Genomic DNA, 22,877 nt, shown 5'->3' with positions numbered 1-22,877 from the left:
AAATTTGGTAACAAACTGAAAAGTAAAAAAAAGACATTTAAACACAATCAAAAAAAAAAAAAGGAAACATAATATAAGCTAAGCTACTTTTTGCCCAATTCCCATCCTGTGTGTGGGCACTAGATAATTCTGTATGCATGTAGTGAATAGAAAAATATATGTTAGTAATTGGGGCCAAGATGTGAAGGCAGGATGGGCATGGTAGACTGACATAGAAAGGCTTAACTGAACAATTATGAAACAAAACCTCTTTGAAAAACAGTCGCTTCTACTAATTCTACTGCGGAAGTTGTTTTTTTTAAATATTATAGAAACTAGCTATTACCTGACCACAGGTAGGAATCTTATTCACTTTATAGAACTACCCACAAGTTGAATGAAGGAATGAGAGGAAGAGTTACACCAAATTAGCTATAACCAAATATTAGTTATAACCAAATCACAGAAATGATCCAAATAACATTTTAGTTATCTTTGCCTATGATCGTATTCTTAGCTTAAGTTTTACTCTTGTGTGGCAACAATATAATAACTACATAAAATAATTATTTTTGTGAAAAATGAGAGTGATTTTTCAAACAAATAAACAATACTAAAATTTATCTCACTTTTACATGGACTTATTTATGCTATAAGTTAAATATTCTATTTACATTTCATTTTACTTCAGAAAATTAATATCTCGTAATATTGTATCTTGTTATTGTGGTTTCACATCATCTACAATGAAATAGTTCTACCAATGAGTTCAAAAAACATTTTCACTGGCCATATTTGCTACATATAGATTTCCCTCTTATAGAAAAAACCTAAATTGTGGTGGATTTGCACAATCTTCAGGTCTGAAAGCATCAGTGAGTACTTAAAATGCCTGTATTAGAATTTATATGTGAAAATGAAATGGCTTATTAACATTAATGAATGATATTTTTATCTTGAATGAAACCCATGAGCTACACAAATTATAAGTCAAACTAAAGCACAATGAGCTCTTTCTATAAATTCTAAAAGTTCTGAATACAGTAAAATAATGACAAAAATATACTTAATTTTCAGGTACAAGCTATGTTGAATATTGAATGGTATAATTACTTTTATGGTGATTCTAAAGCAATGTGTCATTACACAATCTGGTTATTAATATTTCAGATAATAATGCTCAGAATTTAAATGAATGAAGCAAGCCACCTTGAAAACAAATATTCATTCATATTGGGAAATTATTTCTACCAGATATAATTGTTTATTTCACTCTGTAAAATACCTACTTCTTTACTCTGTGTATATGTATACTATATGAAACACTTATTCTTTACTCAAAGGGTAGCTAGTGGTAAAAATAATTGATCAATATATGAAGTTTTAATGTTATTTTTAAAGACTAAAATGAAATGATTCTTATATTATTAAAAATCTTCTCTTTAATTACTTTTATAAATGCTTAAATGTTAAAATGTTAACCAACAGTACACAACAATAATCAGAGTTATTTTAATTATTCTAAACTTTAATGATATTTTAAATACCTGGTCTACTGAAGAAAGAAAAGAAATCTTCATCATTGACTTAAAAAACACCCCTGCTGCTGGGCATGGTGGCATACCACTGTAATCCCAGCTACTTGGGAGGCCAAGTTTGAGGCCGGTCTCAGCAATTTAGTGAGACTCTATCTCAAAATAACAACAACAACAAAAATAAAACATATAAAAAGGACTGGGGATGTGGCTCAGTGGTTAAGTGTTCCTGTTCAATTTCTGGTATTAAAAAGAAAAAAAAAAAAGCCCACAAAAAACCCCCAAACCTATAATTTTTTAACAAGGACATTTCTAATGGGGGTTAGAAAGCAGAAAGCAAAATATGTTTAGAATATCAAATTTGACCTTAAGGAATTATGCAAAGTTGAGAGGCATGGAAATGGTGAAGAACAAATAGAGAAATAGGTTGGGTCCATAAGGACCATTAAAAAAAAAGTTAAAAAGTTAAAATATTTTCAACTCTTTGTACTTAATATTTTGAGCATTTAAAAAAAGCAATAGTTTTAGATTCATTTCTCATTTTATTGTCTACCAAAAAATTACAGTTATCTTTTTCACTGATTAGCATTAAAAGGGCAGGCAATTAATACATAAATATAAATACACTTAGTAATACTGGTAGTGAGAAGGAATGAGGGGAGAGAAAATGATCCCCCAAATCCTGGTACTACATTTGAACTTCAATAGTCTTTGTAAAATTTAATATACTTCTGATCCAAATGTTCCTTTCCCTTGAAATTTCTGAAATCAATGTTATTCACTGTTTAGAGAAAATGTGCCATGATGTCCTGTTGTTGATATTTTTCGGTTATGTCAATCATCCAATTAAAAATATATTCATTGTATGCTCTGCATTATGTTTATGTGGTAATTAGCTTCCTAACTAAGCTCTCTTAATTATTTTGTACAGTATAATCAAGTTTCTAATGAACAGTGATCTTTAGTAAAAATGATTTACTCTTTAAAATATTCATAAAACAAGCCAATAAAAGATATTTTAGATTAAAACTTCATTTCCTCTTAAATGTAATATGAGAAGGATAAAAGATTATATTCACTATATACTCTGAAACTGAAGATCATATTATGTCTCTTTTATCAGTTGGGATAATGATAGTCTGAATACATTATTAAGTGGAGACCATAAGTCAATATCAACTTTAAAAAGATTGTGTTATACTCAAATCCTCTTCATTATCCTTATAGTTCTATGCTATATCTCTTGTGTATCTTGAATGTAAGATTATCTTAAAATTAGGTTCTTCATTTACTTTACTTACTCAATATTTACTGAACATGAATAAATCCAAAATACATTAAGAGATGAGTTAGAATAGTATTCTCAAGAAGGCCGGAGACCAGCATGGAAAATACTCAATTTATACCCATTAGAAAATATGTTAGTGTCATAACGTAAGTGTTGGAAGTTGTAACATCAGAAGGAAAACACAATCAGTTCTGGCCAAAGTAAAATCAGTTTGTTGCAACTATGATAAAGTTTGTTTTTGAAATGAATAATTACAAATAGAGAAGGTTTAAAAAAAAAAAAAAACGGTTCATTAGAAGCTAAGGAGGAGACAGCGAGAACCAAGACAAGAATATATATGACCTGTTTAGAGAACACAAGTAATGAGCAAGGTACAGTGGTGCACGCCCATAATCCCAGAGACTTGGGCAGTTGAGGTAGGGGGACCATGAGGTTTGAGGCTGGCCTTGGCAACTTAGTGAGACCCTGTCTCAAAATTTAAAAAGGAAGAAGGAAGGAAGGGAGGGAGGAAGGGAAGAAAGAGGGAAGGCAAGAAGGAAGGAAAAAAAAAAGAAAATCGGGATTGGGAATGTAATTGGGATACAGTTATAGAAAGTGAGGCTGAAAAGGCAAAGAAAAGATTCGTAAGAGAAGGTCTAGAATGAAGTGGTAAAACTTGGATTTTTGTTCAAGTAGGTTTCCAGTCATGGGAGAGATGAATTTTTAGTGTAAAGAAAAGATCTGGTGGCAAAATGGTTCAATTTAATAGATTGATTCAATTTAATAGAAATGAAGAATATCTAATAAATTACATTTCTAAGTTGTTTGGAGACACAAAAAAAATAAGCTTGGCAAGAGGGTACATTTTAACTAAGTCTGAAGTCTTGGGCACCCATGGAAAATAGACAGCTGGAAATTGGAGTCTGGAGCGCAGGAGAGAGGCTTTGGTGCAGATCAAGACTTGAAGTCTTCAGTACTGGGTAGCAGATGAAATCATTCAGGAATAGACTATATACTGGGAAGAGGTAAGGGGAAAGGGGCTCAAACAACATTCATATTTAAGGACTGAGTAGAAAAAATTAAGAAAAACATGAAAGAGACTTAAAGAGATTACTAGTAGTGACTTTGATAGTACAACATTTTTAAGTGGTTATAAGTAAAGCCAGATTTCCAGCATCAAAAGCAGCATTTTGCTAGAAGGAAGGTAAACAGAGCCATGAATCAAAAGGTTGAGGGAAGGTCTTTTGGGGAATGGCAGGGATAAGGGAGTGGGCTCCAGGTGGAGACACACAAACCATGTCCTTTATAACAAAAACAACAAATGACCTAGTTGCTAACCAGAAAACCATCCATATGAGAACATCTCTTCAAAAATATTAAAAAGGGGATGAAGACAAGAATAGGGTTCTGAAAAAGGTTAAAGGGAATAAAAAAAATCAATGGATACTTCATCTTGGGATGGTAAAAAGGAAGTTATTTAAAAAAAAATTCCCTGGAATGAGTTCATAAAAGTTTTATGTGGAACTTTAAAAAAATATGAAGTTCAAGTAAACAGGTAATATTTTAAAAGTAAAATTCCAGTGGATTAATAGTAGTCATGTGCTTGGTCCCTCTTAGGTTTATTTCTCTCTTGGACTGTTTTACAATATTACCTGTCGGCTGAATGTATTCTGTACATGCATCCAGTAGTCTTCAACTGGATCATAACAGTATATTGTCTTGGTCAGTCCACCAGCAACATAAATCAGGTTGTTTAAGGAGACAGCTGTTATACACCTCTTGGCAATTGGGATAGCTGCACGAAGTAGCCAAGAGTTGGTTTCTGGATCATAAGATTGAACCTAATAATATATAGAAACACTTAATTAAAGTTTCTAAATAAATTAGTAAATTTACTTAATAAAAGGTCTACCAATACATAGAAACATGATTCAAAATAAAATTCCATTAGTTCAGAGAATTAAAGGAGGAGGTCAGCCTCACAGTGAAAGGTGTATATTTAGAAAAGTCTCCAAAAAAAATACAAATTTATTACTATGAAGCAGAAAAAAGTAATAAATGCACACTGTTTCCAGGATGAAGGGCCATCAGGTTAGTTTTACTTATTTCCACTGAAATTAGCAGTCTAAATTTTTAAAAATTGCATTATGTGGAATAATCATTCCTCAATCTGAAAATAATTTCTTTGTACTTTTAAGGAGTCCTTTCTTAAAAAAAAAATACAAGTAGACCTCAATTCAGTAAGTTATTGTAAGTTCTGAATTAATGAATTCTAAGTGACATTTGACCACACTGTATTGAAATTTAACTTAGAAAAAGAATTAATTGATTGACAAAATTAAGGTAACATTTATAGATCAATTAAGCATTAGATATTTTTCCCCAGAATAAAAATGGTGTTTCCTGGGATGTCAGGACCACATTTGTTCTTTTGTCTCAGGAATTCAATGAACTGCAGTTACTGTGAGCCATCCTCTATATACATTGCAGGGGCTCCTTTTCCTCCTTTTTGTTCTAAAAATACTTTGAAAGTATGCACAAAATGACCTAGCTGGAAGCAGTATAATTAGTCATTGTGCTTTACCCTGGGCTAATTCACTTCCCAACTGGGTTGCATGTGAATAATTTAGATTCTGTAGATGATAGCAGTAAAATTTCAGTACTGAGATTAGTTTTATTTCAAAAAACTTTAATTACACTTGTTATGAAAAGTGTTTAGATATTGTAGGGTCTCGCTTTAACAACACAAAATTCAGAGGTTTTCCCCAAAAGAATAAGGTATCAGAAAATTTTTAAAAGACCTTTCACACTAAGCAACCTAACTACCTACTGGATAAACTTTCTGTCTTTCCCTTTTTATATATATTTTTGGTAATTTATTTGTAAGAACATGGCTTATGGTTTGGGGACGTGGATCAGTGGTATAGAGCATTCTCAGCATGCTCAAGGCCCTGGGTTCCATCCACAGTAAAGAGAGTGGGGGGCAGGGGCACTGACTTACCTTATCAGAACAAGTATTATCATCAGGTCCTCCACCAATCACGAACAATTTGCCTACACAGCTAGTCACTGCAGGAGAACTCACTGCTTCCTTAAGGGGAGCTACTTCAGTCCATCGATTTGAAAAGGAATCATAACACTCTACGCTGCTAAGTCTGTTTTGTCCATCATAGCCTCCTACGACGTATACCTACATGTAAAATACATAAAACCACTTAAATATCAAAAGTCCAAATTTTGAACTAGTTGGTTAAAGAAGGGATTTCCTCTCTTTAAAAGCCCTTGATAACTATAACTGCAATATATTTAACCCAGAGCTTCCGTGTCTTCTTCTTTTTTTAACACTACCATGAAGCCTTAAAGACTCTTTTTTTCCCTATGAGACCACTGTGGATGGAATTTTAATATCACAGATATACTGTATATTTGTTGTCTCACTGTATGTGTATCTGTATTTTGTACATGAAATCTTATGACTTTTTTCACACCCCCACTTCAAGAACAAATTTTCACCACTTCCTTGGTGATCATGGAGAACTGCATGATTTACCTTAAGTGTTCACACTCATGGATGATGAACTATTTGATTTTCATAAAGTAATAAACTATCAAACTAAAATATTAGGTAAGGATTATTAGATTATGAGAATTTGGAAGACAGGGCCTATCTTTTAGTACCTGATGCATAATGAATTTATAATCTTCACTTCAAAGAGCTGTAATGTACATTTTCACTTTACAAACAGGAAGAAGGCAGGGCAAATCAATATCTTTATATGAAAGATATCTGGAGCTTTTTTAATTTCAACAAAGCTCTCCGTGTTTCCTTTAGTGAGCAGTCGTCATCAACTCTTCCTTCATATCTGATTAATTTAATTAAGTTCTATTTATATCTATCTATATCTTCTTTCACACATCTCTTGTATCTGCCCATTCCTTTTGTTTGTCACTACCACCATCCTACCTTAGGGTCCACATGATTTCAAACCTCAAATAACCTCCTGATTTCCATTCTTGTGCTCTGGAAACTTATAGATTAATTTTCCTAAAACACTTCATCAATTCCTTTTTTTTTTTTTTTTGGTACTGGGGATTGAACCCAGGGACCCTTGATCACTGAGCCACATCCCCAGCCCTTTTTTATATTTTCTTTAGAGTCAGGGACTTACTAAAAGGCCTCACTAAATTGCTGAGGTTGGCTTTGAACTTGTGATTCCTCCTGCCTCAGCCTCCTGAGCTGCTGGGATTATAGGCAAGCACCAAAGCACCTGGCCATCAATTCAACAGTTCAACAATGAATCCCAAGGGCCAAAGCCAAACTTCACATCTTGTCATTAAAATTTGTCTATAATTTATCTTTCAATGTTCCTTTAAATTTTTACAGAAGTTAATGTCACTTCTGTCATGCATTTCTCACATTATGTTATGATGACCTAATGGTGGATTTGTGCCCAGAACACCATACAGCTCAGGAAGGTAAAGTAACTTATAAAAGGTTGTGCAGCTCTAAGTGGTATGCGGTTTTAGGGAACAGGACAGCTGGGTTCATATCTAGCTCCACCTCTCCATATATAGCAATTAATCTTCTCAGAAACTGAGTATTTATTCACTCAATTAAAAATGTACACAAGAGTACTTTATCACATAACCTTAGAGATTAAACTTTAGTACATACTCCTATACGTATAAATGAAAAATGCACACCATGAGCATCAAGACAGAAGGGCTCTAGATTGAGAAAATCTGAGCTTTTGCCATTGCTTTATCTGTGTAACCTTGGGCAAGGTTTTCCTTATAAACTGACAAAGTTATAATAAATATCCTCTTTCTATATTCTAAATTCTAAGTCATCTTAGGTTTCCTTAGAGAGTATTACAATTTTTAAATATATTCATAGATTTGAATTCAGCCTCTATTTTAATTTTTAGGGTAATGGTTTCCATGAACTGGGTACTTGCTGTGTAAAACAGAAATGATTCTTCTTATTTCTTGATTTAGCACCTTAAGCTTTGGGTACCTTTGAGTCAAGTATTTGTCAAATAAATTTGAATTTACTAATACATAATATTTTTTGATGCATCAATCATTTTCATTTGTCTATGTCCAGATTAAATAATTACAAATTATACTTTTAGTCAGAGCTCATCTCCTTTTAACCCCTCAATTATTTTAAAGTCTCTTTCCTAGTAATGCTTTGTCATTCTTTAGGCATAGCTACCAAAACTACATACAATATAGTAGGTATGAGCACATCAATGGTTTTCAAAAAGATTTCTATTGATATTTTATTTCCAGTACATCAATCACAATTTTTCATAGGCTTCGTTGATAGCTGCAGCATATATGATATTAAAGTCTCTAGTAATCAACAATAGCTTTTAAACTGTGTTTTGGGAAGCTCTAAGTGTCCACAGTATAGAGACTTCAAGAAGCCTCTTGTGGGGATATAGGGCAAGAAAGACTGATAGGGGTCTGAGCGGAAAATTCTAAGCCAACATCTTTGATTCAATTAGAAAAGTTCTGGTTTTTTTAAGTGTCTCTGAAATTTCTCACTGTAAGGCCTTAAAGGTAGTGATTTTTTTAGAAAGAGGTTCAAGGGGACCAATCAAAGAATTATGTGCAGTCAAGTATCTCGTGATCCTCACTTAGATTTTTCATTCATTTAAGTTGGCTTTGGAAGCGCTCACAGAGATGCTGGCAGGGAATGGCTACAGACTCTGAATTACTCCCTAATACAGCTGCTAAAGATAATCTGTTTAATGTAATGGGTTTTTAATATAAGATTTAACTTTTAAAAAGAGTATACAGTACTTTAAAAGGTTAAGAAGGCTAGTATATGATTGTTATCCTATATTGTATGTATTTTAATAATATTCATTATCTTTAGTCAATAATACATTTTCTTTAAAATATGTTGATGTTTATCTTGTTATTTAAATTTGTTTTGTCCTTACTTGCACAAAAAAAAAGATAAAGTAACATCATTTTAGATAAGTAAATCTTAGCTTGCCTGCCTGCCAAATTCAGTAAAAGGAAAAAAAATTTTGCTTGGATTAGACATTGCCCTTTTGATGTAACTCCTTTCTTTTCCAATTCTTAGGCATTTGGATTCCAATGTGCATGAGAAAAGATATGTGCTACATTGCCATGAATTAGAAGTTGGGAGAACAAAATATCCATTCAAAATTACAGTGTCATATTGTTTATATCTTCAGTTTATCTACTGTGGTTAGGAATGGAAGGAAAAACTATTTGAATCCAAAACACCCAAAGGGAAAGTGAAATGCAGGACTTAGCTGTAGTATTTATTTTGGAAATGTACCAGCAATAGTAATAAAAAATGGTTTCTCTTACTTTACCAAGAAGGACAGCCATTTTGTGACGCCATCTGCCTTTATTTAGAGAGGCAACTCTGATCCAAATATTTAACTGTGAGTTATAAATCCAGACATCACGACTATTGATTCTTCCACCTTTAAATGCAAAACAGTGCACATGGAATAATATATCACTATATATTTATCATCAAGAGATCTATGTCACCAAAGCACAGGAGGCAATTCATAAATTTGAGAATTAAGTTAAATAAATGAAAGAAAGACGCTCTTACAGCTTAATGAAAATAGTTCTACAGAGCAGATTTAAACTTTGTCAATTATGATCTTGAGAACTAATGATTATAGGTCTTCTTAAAATAAAATATAGAATATGAGTCTTACAAATATATGATTGTTAATTTAGAAGTCAGATATCAGGACCCATCAAACAATTTTTTTTTTTTTTTAAGTACTGGGGATTGAACTGAGAAGCACTTTACCACTGAGCTACGTCCCCAATCTTTTTTTTGGGGGGGGTGGGGGGAGGTGGTACCAGGGATTGAACTCAGGGGCACTCTACCACTGAGCCACATCCCCAGCCCTATTTTGTATTTTATTTAGAGACAGGGTCTCACTGAGCTGCTTAGTGCCTCACTTTTGTTGAGGCTAGCTTTGAACTCATGATCTTCCTGTCTCAGTCTCTGAGCTACTGGGATTATAGGCCTACACCACTGCCCCTGGCTGTTTTTAATTTTTATAAGACAGGTTTTCACTAAATTATAGAGGTCAGCCTCTAATTTGTGATATTCCTGCCTCAGCCTCCTGAATTGCTGGGATTATGGGTGTACACCACCATGTCTAGTGCCAATTAACAGACTTTTGAGCATAGATTCAATAGTTATATTCTACATTATCCTTATCCTTTTTTGTAGGGGGTGGGATTGGAACTGGGGATTGAACCCAGGGGCATTCAACCACCCATTTAATTATGTGAGCCAATCCACAACCCTGTTTTCATTTTTTGAGACAGGGTCTTGCTAAGTTGTTTAGGTCCTCACTAAGTTGCTGAGGCTGGCCTAGAACTTGTGAACCTCCTGCCTTAGCCTCCTGAGTTGCTGGGATTATATGGTGTGCCACCATGCTCAGCTCATTCTATCTTGTGACTATTTTTAAAAGAAAAATATTATTTTTAGTTTAATTTGTTGTATAAAAAGATTTGCCTAAAGTGAGCATATTCACATTTCACTATTTTCTTTTAAAACACTATTGTTGTTTAAAACAGTCAAGCCATATCCAAATCAAAAGTAGCTAGCAACTCCAGTGATCCTTTATTTACCTGAAACAAGAATGTCATTCCTTAGAGCGCAGACTGCATACTCTGATTTGGTAAATTCTGGAAGCTTAGCCAAAGACTTCCATTCTCCTGTTACAGGATCATAACACTCAGTATATGGAAGGTTAAATCCTCCAACTCGTTCACAGCCTCCAACAACAACTATCACCTCTGAATAGCCAGTGGACCTAAAATAATTATTGTAAAAATGCAAATAATAATAAATATTAAAATATATTCAAAATTTTTTAAAATCCTAAAAACAAACCACACATTGTCATAAACAAACAGTTAAGTTTATTCTCTGCATACTTGCCAAAAGTACAGACTGGCAGTTACTTACTTGAGAATATTTACAGGGTAGATAGTGACATCATCATACAACAGAAAATGTCTATGGATATTTTTTTCTATGGGTTTTGTAAACCAGTCAAACGAGCCTATCTAATTTACTAATATTTAAACTAATATTAAAGACATTATCAAGTAATATTAAGAATGACTTTCAAATGCAGTTTTGTAGCAATTCAGATATATATAACCACACAAGGTTAAGATAATGGACTTTTTCTAACTGTAGGAAAATGCTGTTTTTTTTTTATCAGACTGTTCGTTCTAAAAAACTAATTAATGGGTTTGATCTAGGCACCCTGTAAAGAAGTTTATGTGACCCTTTATGCCCTGTGAAAACAACAAAAACCATCTACATATGAACCTGGAAGTGACCCCCTCTAGATACTGAATTTGCTGACACCTTGCTCTTGGATTTCCCAGTCTCCAGAATTGGGAGAACTGAGAGAATTGAATTTCCATTCTTTATAAGCCACCCAGTATGTGGTATCCTGCTATAATTCCTGAGTGGACTAAGATATCTTGATAATACATGCTTAATAAAAATAAGAAAAATAGTCTAGTTATCTAATACTAGGCATATAGACTGACAATGAGAAAAATTCTAATTCAACGAAAGTTTAAAAAAAAAAGAAGGAGCTGGAGTTGTGGCTCAGTGGTAGAGCACTTGCCTTACATATGTGAGGCATTGGGTTTTATTCTTAGCACCATATAAAATAAATAAATAAGTAAAATACAGGTATTGTGTCCATGTTCAACTAAAAATATAAAAAAGAAAAGAAAAAGAAGTTTATGTATTTGTTCAGAAGTAAATTTTAAAAATACAGAGTAAATAAATTAAGGTAATCTAACTAAAAGTGTCAGGCAGTCAGTAAAAATGCAAACAAAGGATGTTAAAGGGGAAAAAACACAAAATAAAAAATTATAGTTAGAGTGTAAAGGGGAAAAACACACACAAAAAAATTATAGAGTGTATTCAATGGTATGTTAAAAATGTATCTGAGAAAAAAATCCACCAAAATGCAGATGAAGGTTGTTTCTGAATGGTATGGTACTCCACTTTCAATCATTACAATTTTCAAATTGACAGTAAATCCAGCCTATTTTTTTTTTTTTTTACATATTTATTTATTTATTTTTTTAGTTATTGGCAGACACAACATCTTTGTTGGTATGTGGTGCTGAGGATCGAACCCGGGCCGCACGCATGCCAGACGAGCGTGCTACCACTTGAGCCACATCCCCAGCCCCGAAATCCAGCCTATTTTTAGAATGGAAAAAAAAAAAAAAAAAAAAAAAGAAGAAGAAGAAACACCTTTAAGACCATGAAGAGAATCCTAATGGTTCATGCTAGTCACTGGCCTCAACTAAAGATACACAGGAAAAACAAATGCTTAGCCAAGATCTCTTTGTTCATAAGCTTCAATAGACAGCTTTAGAATTTTAAAATTCTTTGTCTTTATATTTGTTCAGAAATTTAATCTAAATGAAAAAATCTTGTGATTACATTTTATGGTTACTATAAGTCAAATCTCATTAAAAAATTTCAATAATCTCTCTTCTTTTTCTTCACTGATAATGGCATTTATTCTGGCAAGAATTGTGCAGTTTGCTACAAGAAAGATAAGGTATGGCATTTATGAACCATTTTACCGTGCCTCAAATGCAGAAGCAGATTTTCTTTCATAGTTGAAATATATATTCATGGTTTCCCCAACATCAGTGCTGCATTTCTCATCTAAAAACCAGACTGAGTAAGTTATATATAATCCCTCTTCTCTTAATTAAATGTGGAGAGAAAAAAAGACCACATCAGAATGCTGATAGTTTTTGTCAATTATACCATAAAATTACTAAATACTGTCACTGGGTCTAAATCATTTCTAACTGTTTTAATGCAAAATCCAGAGTAATAATTATAGAACATTGGTTTTATACTTCACTTATAAGCTTGTAGTTTTGCCTATACTGAAGGTCCTATCTGTAATCAAATAGCCTTTAACTTAATTGATACAAGTCCGGTGTTCTCACCACAGTGTGTTAACCCAATAAAATATATCTATTTAATTAATTAATTAATCTATTTTTTTGGTGGTGCTGGGAATGTAACCAGGGTCTCGCACATGCTAAGCAAGTGTTCTGTTATTGAGCTATATCCCTAGTACTATTTCATTAATTTTTTTGAGTAAAGTTTTTGATCTTCTACAATGATGAAATAAATATTTGCTGCTCTAGCATTAAATTTTGCCACTTCTCCCTAGGAAGGCATGACAACCAAATGGTTCTTTTTACAATAATATATTTTTAAAAATCTTCCTTTCTTTTATCATACATTCCAAAAGGTCCTTTTGATAATAATATATTTTTAAAAATTTTCCTTTTATTTCATCATAAATTCAAGAAAAGGTCAAATTTATATGATTTATGTGAAAGATAAAATAATTATAAATCTACAGATATTCTAAACCAAATAAACAAAACGTAGTAATTACCAGATTCAGTTAAAATCTGAAAAGGTAAAATATAGGAACTGCTGTCTGAAATAACAGACCTACTTATAAATCAATGTCAAATATGCCAGAAACAGATGAACTCCCAAACTTTCATCAACAACAAGGGTTGAAAGATGATCCTGACTAGTAACAAAATGGATTTTTGAGAAACACAATAAGGAAAGGAAGTGTGTTCCCATTTATTAGGAAATCAGAAAGGAGGGATAGGGAGAGATGTTAGTGATAGAGTCTATTCACCATTCTAAGACTTAAAAATATATGAAAATCAAACCATCACTAAGTCTAAGGAAACAGCATGATTCTCTAGTTTATAACATATTACACTACCAAATTCAATGTGTTGATTCATCTAAAGTTAGAAAAGGGGATTGATAAGCCCTAGAAACAATAAATAAATGAACAAATGAATAAAAGAATAAATAACAATCACAAAGGCAAATATTTGCTGTACCCAGGGAAAAGAGAATCTTAGGTAAGGTGACTTGAACATTATCTTTTCTTTGCCAAGAATATTTTAATGCTGGGTGAGAGAGTTCCTCAAGTTATATTAGCTGAGAGGACTCTGGTTCTAAAGACCCACCGACTCCCTTTGTTTAGATTCCATGTTTGCCAAACAACCTTTGAATACTTTGGCTTCCCATATAGGGACTTGCCTATAGTAAGAGAACATACTGGGCAGATCGCTTTAACATTTTGAATCTCTTGACAGTTCCATTTCTCACCACAAATAGATTTACACAGACTAGAAGATAAATGAGTTAATAATCTCTCATAGTGAATGTTAAATCTGTCCCTAACAGTTTGATCTCTTCCTAATTTCTAAACCTGGTGAGGACACAGACCACCTGTGTGGTGAGGCTGTCTACCTGAAAGGCAATAGGCAGAATGGATTCTCTGAGGAAATGGCTGTATTGATCAGAATCAGTTAATTAATAAGTTCTCAAGAACTAACCATAGATGTTTTTAAATACTGAGCAACAAAGATGTTCATCTTAAAGTTTGAAAATCAGAAACAGCTGGATCCAGTGACTCATGCCTATAATCCCAGCTACTTGTAAAGCTGACGCAGGAGGATCCTAAATACAAGGCCATTCTGGGCAATTTAGTGGGATCCTATCTTAAAAAAAAAAAAAAAAAAAGAAAGAAGAAAAGGAAGAGAAGGAAAGAAAAGAGAAGAAAAGAAAAAGGGCCAGGATGTAGCTCAGTGGCAGTATATTTGCCCAGTATGTAGCAGGTCCTAGGGTTCAATCCCTAGTACAAAGGGGGAGAGGGATCAGAAACAGCTTAAATGTGCATGGTGATGGTGGTTATGGTATACCGTACTAGATTTCACATTATGGAACTACCTTTAATAAATATTAAGTGATAAAAAACAAAGTAAGAAAAGGATTACAATGCCACACATGAAATAATAAACTTATAGAGGAAAAAAAAGAATAAAGACGTAACTCAGAGTATCTGCCTAGCAGTTTGGCCAAAAAGAGTGTGAGAGAGAGAAAGAAGAAAGCCAATTACCTCTTACAGGTAAGACAATGGGTAATATTTTTGATTATATTTTCTAATTTTTCTCCAATTAATGTAAATTACCCTGGTCCTAATCTGCCCAATCTAAGACCAAACTAAATAAAAATTAGACCTTACTACTAACAGCCACCATTTGGTTTCTTTTCAGCCTAGCAGGCTTTTTAGTCATCAGACTTCTGCTGCTTCTTCCTGTTCCCATGGCCAGAAAAGATTGTCTGGCTCATTCAGAGATCTCTCTCCCCAAGAGGAGAGATTCAGTCTGAGTGATTGAACTTGTAATATATAAACTCCAAACCCATGAGAGGCCATTTTCAGCAAGACTAATGAAAGAAAATTATGCATACATGCCAAGAACAGAAGACAGAAGGCACACCTTGGTATTTGGGTGGGGATGGGTGCCAGGGATTGACCTTAGGGGCACTTGACCACTGAGCCACATCCCTAGCCCTATTTTGTATTTTATTTAGAGACAGGGTCTCACTGAGTTGCTTAGCATCTTGCTTTTGGGTGAGGCTGGCTTTGAACTCACTATCCTCCAGGGTTGCTGGATTATAGGTGTAGCTACTGTACCCAGCCAGCTTGGTTTTTGATGGCTTTTTAGTAGCCTGTTCCAATAAGGTCCTGTGAATTTTTGTCCCTAGGTTCTACAAGATACAGTCTCCCTTAAATACATTTGCCTTTTTTGGGGGGGCAGGGAGGGAGGAAAGGGGATACTGGGAATTTAACCCAGGGGCTATTTACCGCTGATCTACATCTAAGCCCTTTTTTATATTTTGAGACAAGGTTTAGCTAAATTGCTAAGAATGACCTTGAACTTGTGATAATCCTGTCTCTACCTCCCAAGCCTCTTGGATTTACATTTGCCTTTTATGAAAAAAAAAAAAAAGTTCTCTATTATTCACAATCCAGAATTCTGATACATCATTAGAGTTCAATGGATTGCAGGAAAAAATACAAATGGCTTTTATACTCAGGAAAAATTTGAAAATCTTCCACATTAAAAAAGAAATGTAAATTAAAATTATGAGATATCACTTTCCCTTTTCACAGTAGCAAAGATTTACAAAAACTAATGCAAACTAGGTTGGCAAAGGACTGCAGAAATATGTGCTTTCATATTTCTAGCTTAAGTATAAACTGGAAGGCAATTTTCACAATACCTACAAAAATTAAAACTATACATATCCTATGACTGCACAATACTACTACTAGTTATTCATGCTATAAATTAACATTGTATGTATGCAAAGACATAGGCTCAGAATAGTAACCAATCATGCTTTGCAATGGAAACACTTACACACTCTAGAAACAACCTAAATATCCATCAAGAGATGGGTTAAATAAATTAGTCTATTCATAAACGGCATACTATCCAGATCAAATCTGAAAAATTCCTGAATAACAAAATGGAGAAAGGTCTGCATGTGGTAAAATAGAACTTTTCCCAAGATCTTTTCAAGTAGTAGAAATGAGGTGAAGGATTTTGAGTGCAGTATCCTCTATATGTATAAGAAAAGTAGAGAGGTTTGCATATGAACACACATGCACGCGCACGCATGCACACACACACACACACACACGTGTAAACAAAGAATATCTCTAGGGGCTGTGGCTGTGGCTCAGTGGTAGAACACTCACTGGCATGTGTAAGGAATTGGGTTTGATCCTCAGCTCCACATAAAAATAAATAAAATAAAGGTATTGTGTCTATCTACAACTAAACATATTTTAACCACCCCCCCTTTTTTTTAAAAAGATGATTTCTAAAAGAAGTTCAGAGGAACAGAGTGTAAGGTAGAAGACTTAAATGTATACTCTTACATAAGAAAAGGGTCTGAGTTCAAAAGAATACATATAAATTTGGTAAAGCCATACTTCCTATAATATAGAATATCTTTTGTGTGAACATGTATGTGGTACTAGGAATTGAATCCAGTGGCAATGGTACTCTACCAATGACCTACATCCCCAGCCCATTTCATTTATTAAATTTTGAGACAGGGTCTCACTACGTTGCCAAGGCTGGCCTTGAATTTGGTATCCTACTGCCTAAGCCCTGTGAGTTGCAGGATTACAGGTGTGTCCCACCACACCTGGCTAGAATATCTTTTTTAAGAGTGACTGGAAAAGGAATTTAGATTCTAGATTCTAGTCCTATCCCTGATACTAAGTAATTTTGTAACCAGAGTAAGTCATTTTGCTTAATTATGCCCTGTTTTTATCACCTATAAAATAAGGAACAAGAAATTTATTAAATAATCATAAAATATCATTTCTTAAAAAAATGATATTTTTTTAATATCATTTAATATCATATAATATCATTTAGTTTTCTCCTTGGTTTACAACAGGAACTTGAGCATTGTCCTAATTATGGCAATTAAATTCTATATTCACTATACAGATAACAGGAAGTGAACAATATTAAAAGAGACAAGCACTTTAATTGTTGATTCTAACTCAAAATAATGAACTTACAAGTCTTAGCTTTCTCTATTGCTCAATGGAGTATGGCAAAGGACACTGGTATCTTGCACAAACATTAACAACTTGCCACTTATGGTCAATACACTGTAAGATGCTTGTTTAGTTTAATATCATCCGTGTTTCTACATGAGAACCTCATTATGTAGGTAGTCCAGCCCTCCCAAAATGGAAAATTAGCATCTGTCAGGGGAGACTACTACTTTTTCCAGAGAATCATGGTAGGAACAATGTAGATTGAGACACAGTGCAAAATCAGAACCAAGCTACCAAGCAATTAGGGGTTTAAATGTCTGGGGGCTGGGGATGTGTGTGGCTCAAGCGGTAGCGCGCTCGCCTGGCATGCGTGCGGCCCATGTTCGATCCTCAGCACCACATACAAAGATGTTGTGTCCGCGGAGAACTAAAAAAAAAAAATAAATATTAAAATTCTCTCTCTCTCTGTCTGTCTTTAAAATAATAATAATAATAAATATCTGGTACTCAGGATAGAATGGAAATTAGTATTTGGGCTAGAGCAAGAAATGGAAATTAAGTGTATTGGAGGTCAGAATCAGATTGTCAAACAATGGCCAGGAATGTGAAACATCAGAGCCAGAGACAGTAAATACCACAGTTAAGATTCATGAACTGGGACAAAGCCAGAGACCCACTGTAAGCAGAGAAACCATTTTTCTCCTGATGAAGAGTTTGAAGCCTAGTACTTTGCTTACAGGGGTGACACAGAGACAGTACTCGACAAAACTTAGGCTTTATATAAGTTGGTTAATAAATGATTCTTTTTCTTTTTCTTTTTTTATAGTAAGTGGACACAATACCTTCATTTTATTTTCATGTGGTTCTGAGGATCGAACCCAATGCCTCACATGGGCAAGGCAAGCATTCTACCAACTGAGCTACAGTCCCAGCCCTAAATGATTCTTTTTAGAGTTCAAGAATATTTCTGAGTCCAAATGGTGTTAGATTGTCAATATGAGCATATAAATTTTCTGCTCCTCCCCATGTTTTCCACCTTAATGTGAAATTTTCAACTTGGGAACTTAGCAAGAGGACTGAAGGAAGAAAACAGGCAAAACAGTAAATTAAACAGTTATTGAATAAAAAGCTTATTTAATAAGGTCCTATAAAACATCGTTTTTGCAGAATGTGTTTTAAATATTGAAAATGTACGAGAGACACTATGCATACTACTTAGGAGCATATACTCTAGAACCAGAACACTTGTTTTCAATCCTTGCTCTGCCACTTACTAAACTATGTAACCTTGAACAAATTACTTCTCTGTGAGACTCAGTTTGCTCATCAGTAAAGTGGGCATAATAATGGCACTCTCTCTCAGGGCTTTTCTGAGCATTATGTTACATATGTAATTGTCCATAAAGCAGTTCCTGAACACAAACATTTGCCATTACTATTAGAAATGATGGGAAGGTAGTATGCATATGTAACAAAATTTGTTCTTAAATTAGAACAATTATAAAGTAAGCTTTGAAAAAAACTAATATATTCAAACAGATGCATAGTTTAAAAATTTTTTTAATTATGTTTAAAAAAGAAACTATTTGATAGCAAACATTTCTCTCTTAAACCATATTCCTACTCTGTAAATGTACAGTATAACTTTAGTGCCTTGCCCATGGTCATGGAATTTACTAGTTGTGTAGAGTGAGATTCTAAAGCCTGTCTGATTCTGAAGCCTGTACTCTTAATACATCCTGATGCTAGCACTGAAAAATATATCAAAACAAAGATTTACAGTTGCAAAATATATATCATTAGAAATACAACCAAGTTAGGGGCTGGGGTGGTGGCTCAGTGGCAGAGAACTTGCCTCAAACGTATGAGGCACTGGGTTCGATCCTCAGTACTACGAAAAATAAATAAATAAAATAAAGGTACAGTGTCCATCAAAACTAAAAAAAAAAAAAAAAAAACAGAAATACATCCAAATTATTCCTAAGTTTTACTACCTTCTGTGATTAGTTTCTCTCTATGCAACCAAGGATTTACCACTGGCAGGGCAGATAATCAAAGCTTTGTGCTCTTCTTAGATTTGCTTCTTTCTAGGAAACTACTGTCACACTGCTTTTTAAACAATGTACTCTAGGATTTTCTCTTGTCATTTGAAAACACATGAGTATATAGGTAGAATACCCAGTATGGCTTGAGCTCTGAAGAATACTTGGCATAGGACAAACACTAAAAAAAAACACCGGCCAATTTGGGGAGTATAAGTTAACTATACAGTGGAGCGAGCAGACTGTCATCACCCTAACACAGAGTTAAATCTTTGCATCATTCATGGTGGGACAACAGCATATACTGTGCTCCTAATGTGGTTTAATATAAATACTTATGTACACAAATATTTAATTAGTATTCATCAAGTTGAAGGTTGTAGAACCATATTTCAGTTTCTAGGAATTAAAGTTAAACACCTTAAGAAGTAACCACATTAATCCAGAAAGGGGAATATTTTTATGGACAATTTTTTTCCAACAATTCAGAATCATGAAAAAGAAACTGTTTTGGAATAAAAGAGACTTCCTGGAAATAACCAGATGTAATGAGTGATTCTGGATTGGATACAAGTTTATTAAAGAATAGTTCAAATTTGAATATGGATTGGGCATGAGATAATATGAGCTGTTAAGTTTAATTTTAATCCTGCTATTTTGCCTATGCTATCTCTTTAAAAGACACAATCAAGTAATAAAATTAAAAATAAGTGTATAAATAAAACATATAAAAGAAATCTAAAATCCAAACAAAAGAAATGTGAATGAACAAATAAAAAAGTCTGGGTTAGAGATAACAGGTTTGGTTGTCAACAGCATGTATGGTAATTAAAATCATGAGAATAGATGAGATCACACAGGGAAGTACATAAGGTAAGAGAGAGATGAACGAGCAGATAATCAGTACTTCCAAGACTAGATATAAAGTAAGAGCAGCTGGAGAAAACCGGAGGACTATGAGAAAAATGATATTCCAGAAGCCCATGAAAAAGCCAATAGAAAAGGCAATTAACAATGTCAAATCCTAGAGATCAAGTTGGAGAGGGACTGAAAAGATGCCTGCAAATAAAAAGCAGAAGTTCTGGGGCTGGGGTAGTGGCTCAGCGGGGAGCCTTTGCCTAGAATATGTGAGGCCCTGGGTTTGATCCTCAGCACCACTTAAATAAATAAATAAATAAAATAAAATAAAATAAAATAAAGATACTGTGTCCAACTACAACTAAAAAAATATATTTTTTTAAAAAATATTTATCCTTTAGTTTTAGGTGGACATAATATCTCTACTTTTTGTTTCTATGTGGTGTTGAGGATCGAACCCAGCACCCCGTGCATGCCAGGCAAGCGTGCCGCCACCCGAGCCACATCCCCAGCCCTAAAAAAAAAAAAAGCAGAAAGTCTGGGTTGGGCATGCTTGTAATCCCAGCAGTCTGGAGGCTGAGACAGGAGGATGGCCAGTTCAAAGTCAGCCTCAGCAAAAATGAGGCGCTAAGCAACTCAGTGAGACCCTGTCTCTAAATACAGTACAAAATAGGGCTTGGGATGTGGCTGAGTGGTCGAGTGCCCTTGAGTTCAATCCCTATTCCTCATGTAATGCCCACATAAAATAAATATCTTCTAAATATTTACAGTGGCCTGCAAATTCAATATAACTGTAGCTTGTTTTTTCTTATTCATTTCCTAAACTAAGGTGATGCTATAATCTTCCACATAGATGTGTTCTGCTGTATAAAATGGATTGGTTCCCTTAAACATTAGATGCCAAACAAATTTTTGGAAATCAAATAATTAAGTGGATTAGGAAAATTTTCTCTTTAAAGGAATGATAAGCTACCTACTCAGCAATCTGATTCTATTCAGGTTATATCTTTATAAATAATACAATAAATAGCTTATTTGAATTTTACAACGGATTACCCTTGGTCCCTACTCTAGTACTATAAAATATACAGGCTGGGTACTAGTCAACCTCATTTGACCCCCCAGAACATTCTGTCTGCTATAAGGGAATTCTGCTTGAAAAAGTGATTTTACCCTTAGAGTGATACTATGTGTTCAGAAAAGTCCCAGAAGAGCTAATAATCACACAGCCCCAGGCTGTTTAGTTTTCTTTATGAGTACATTCAGGAAACTTGGTCTTTCCACATTCCTAAGATCAGTCCAAGTGTTTTAATGGTCCTTTAAAAAAAAAATTAACTTACAAAAAAAAGAAAATCAGGCTGGGGTTATAGCTCAGTGGTAGAGCTCTTGCCTATCACTTGTGAGACAACAAGTTTAATCCTTAGCACGACATAGAAATAAATAAATAAATAGAATAAAGGTATTGAGCCCATCTATAACTAAAAATATTTTTAAAAACATCAGTGTAATTATAGGATAAAATTGTATGCTTTCTATGCTTTGCTAAAGACTTGAATAAAATGTTCTAGACTTTTAAGTAAATTCAGTTACTCATCCTGGTATAAGGAAATACTATATTAATTTTTTTTTTGGGGGGGGTTACCAGGGATTGAACTCAGGCATAGACCACTGAGCCACATCCCCAGCCCTATATGTATTTTATTTAGAGATAGTGTCTCACTGAGTTGCTTAGCGCCTCATTTTTGCTGAGGCTGGCTTTGAACTTGTGATCTTCCTGCTTCAGGAAGGTCCCAAGCTGCTGGGATTACAGGCGTGTGCCACTGCGCTCGGTCCTAATTTTGTATTATAATAGTTACCCAATATTGTATCTAATTATAAAAAGTTTAGACTTTCAAGTATTGATCCATATAATACTGCATACATAATAGTAGCTAGTTATTATTAGGGACTTTCTACATATATGTTGGATGCCTAAGGACTATTGAATTTAACAGTTCCAATCTGAAATCCTGTGAAGTAAACCCTATTTATTATCCATACTTTACATATGAGGAAATGGATTAAATCTTGCTACATCCAAACTAGCTTAGATTTAAAAAATAGAATATTTCATGACATAATGAGTAACAATGGCACTTAAAATGAAAGTTAAAAATGTGGTTTTATATGCTGTAGTAAATTTACAGAAAAAAAAGAGATGCTGGAAAAAATTCCAATTTCACAACAGTGTGCATATACTTAATAATATTGAACTGTACAACTAAAAATAGGTAAGATGATAACTGTTATGCTATTTTTTAGCTACAATTAAAAAACCTGAACATCAATGTTAGCTTTGTCAGAAAAATATTAAAAAACTTCTCTTCTGGAATGCTTCTCAAAATAGGTATTTTCTGCTTATTAATAATAAACTTTAACAGTATTTTTTCTATTAATAAGGCATGAAAATTTATTTTTTCTATATTTTGTCAATCAAAATCAAAAGGTGTTTTACAGAAATAACCTTTTCTAAGAAGACACAAATACAGTGCAATGCTAATAAATTGCACAAGTTCTAAAGCATGATATAATTTCATATCAGAAAAAAGATTAAAAAATTGAGACTGACATTAAGTATAGTAACTATGGCATTTATAAAAGGTTGGAGACCTGAATTTTACATCTGTGAATTCACTTTGCATACCAGTTTACTTAC

General features: G+C 33.8%; 1 protein-coding gene across 4 annotated transcripts in view; it reads right to left on the bottom strand.

The window, feature by feature from the left end:
• Klhl24 (kelch like family member 24) overlaps positions 1–22,877 on the bottom strand; it is a 38,955-nt gene that overhangs the window by 2,716 nt on the left and 13,362 nt on the right. For 3 of the 4 annotated variants that reach the window (XM_015499912.2, XM_015499911.2, XM_048803969.1), the window contains 4 exons: positions 10,435–10,619; positions 9,136–9,254; positions 5,783–5,971; positions 4,434–4,622 (listed from right to left, as the gene is read on the bottom strand). In XM_015499912.2, coding sequence (XP_015355398.1) covers positions 4,434–4,622; positions 5,783–5,971; positions 9,136–9,254; positions 10,435–10,619 — 682 coding nt within the window. Of the gene's footprint in view, positions 1–301; positions 3,797–4,433; positions 4,623–5,782; positions 5,972–9,135; positions 9,255–10,434; positions 10,620–22,877 lie in introns of those variants that run through there. The other variant, XM_048803970.1, reaches the window with a different exon arrangement.

Source organism: Marmota marmota, unplaced genomic scaffold (assembly GCF_001458135.2).
Source record: "Marmota marmota marmota unplaced genomic scaffold, marMar, whole genome shotgun sequence".
In the NCBI taxonomy this organism is placed as follows: domain Eukaryota; kingdom Metazoa; phylum Chordata; class Mammalia; order Rodentia; family Sciuridae; genus Marmota; species Marmota marmota.
Note: the sequence above shows the minus strand (reverse complement) of the source record. Positions and strands in the feature narration are given on the sequence as shown.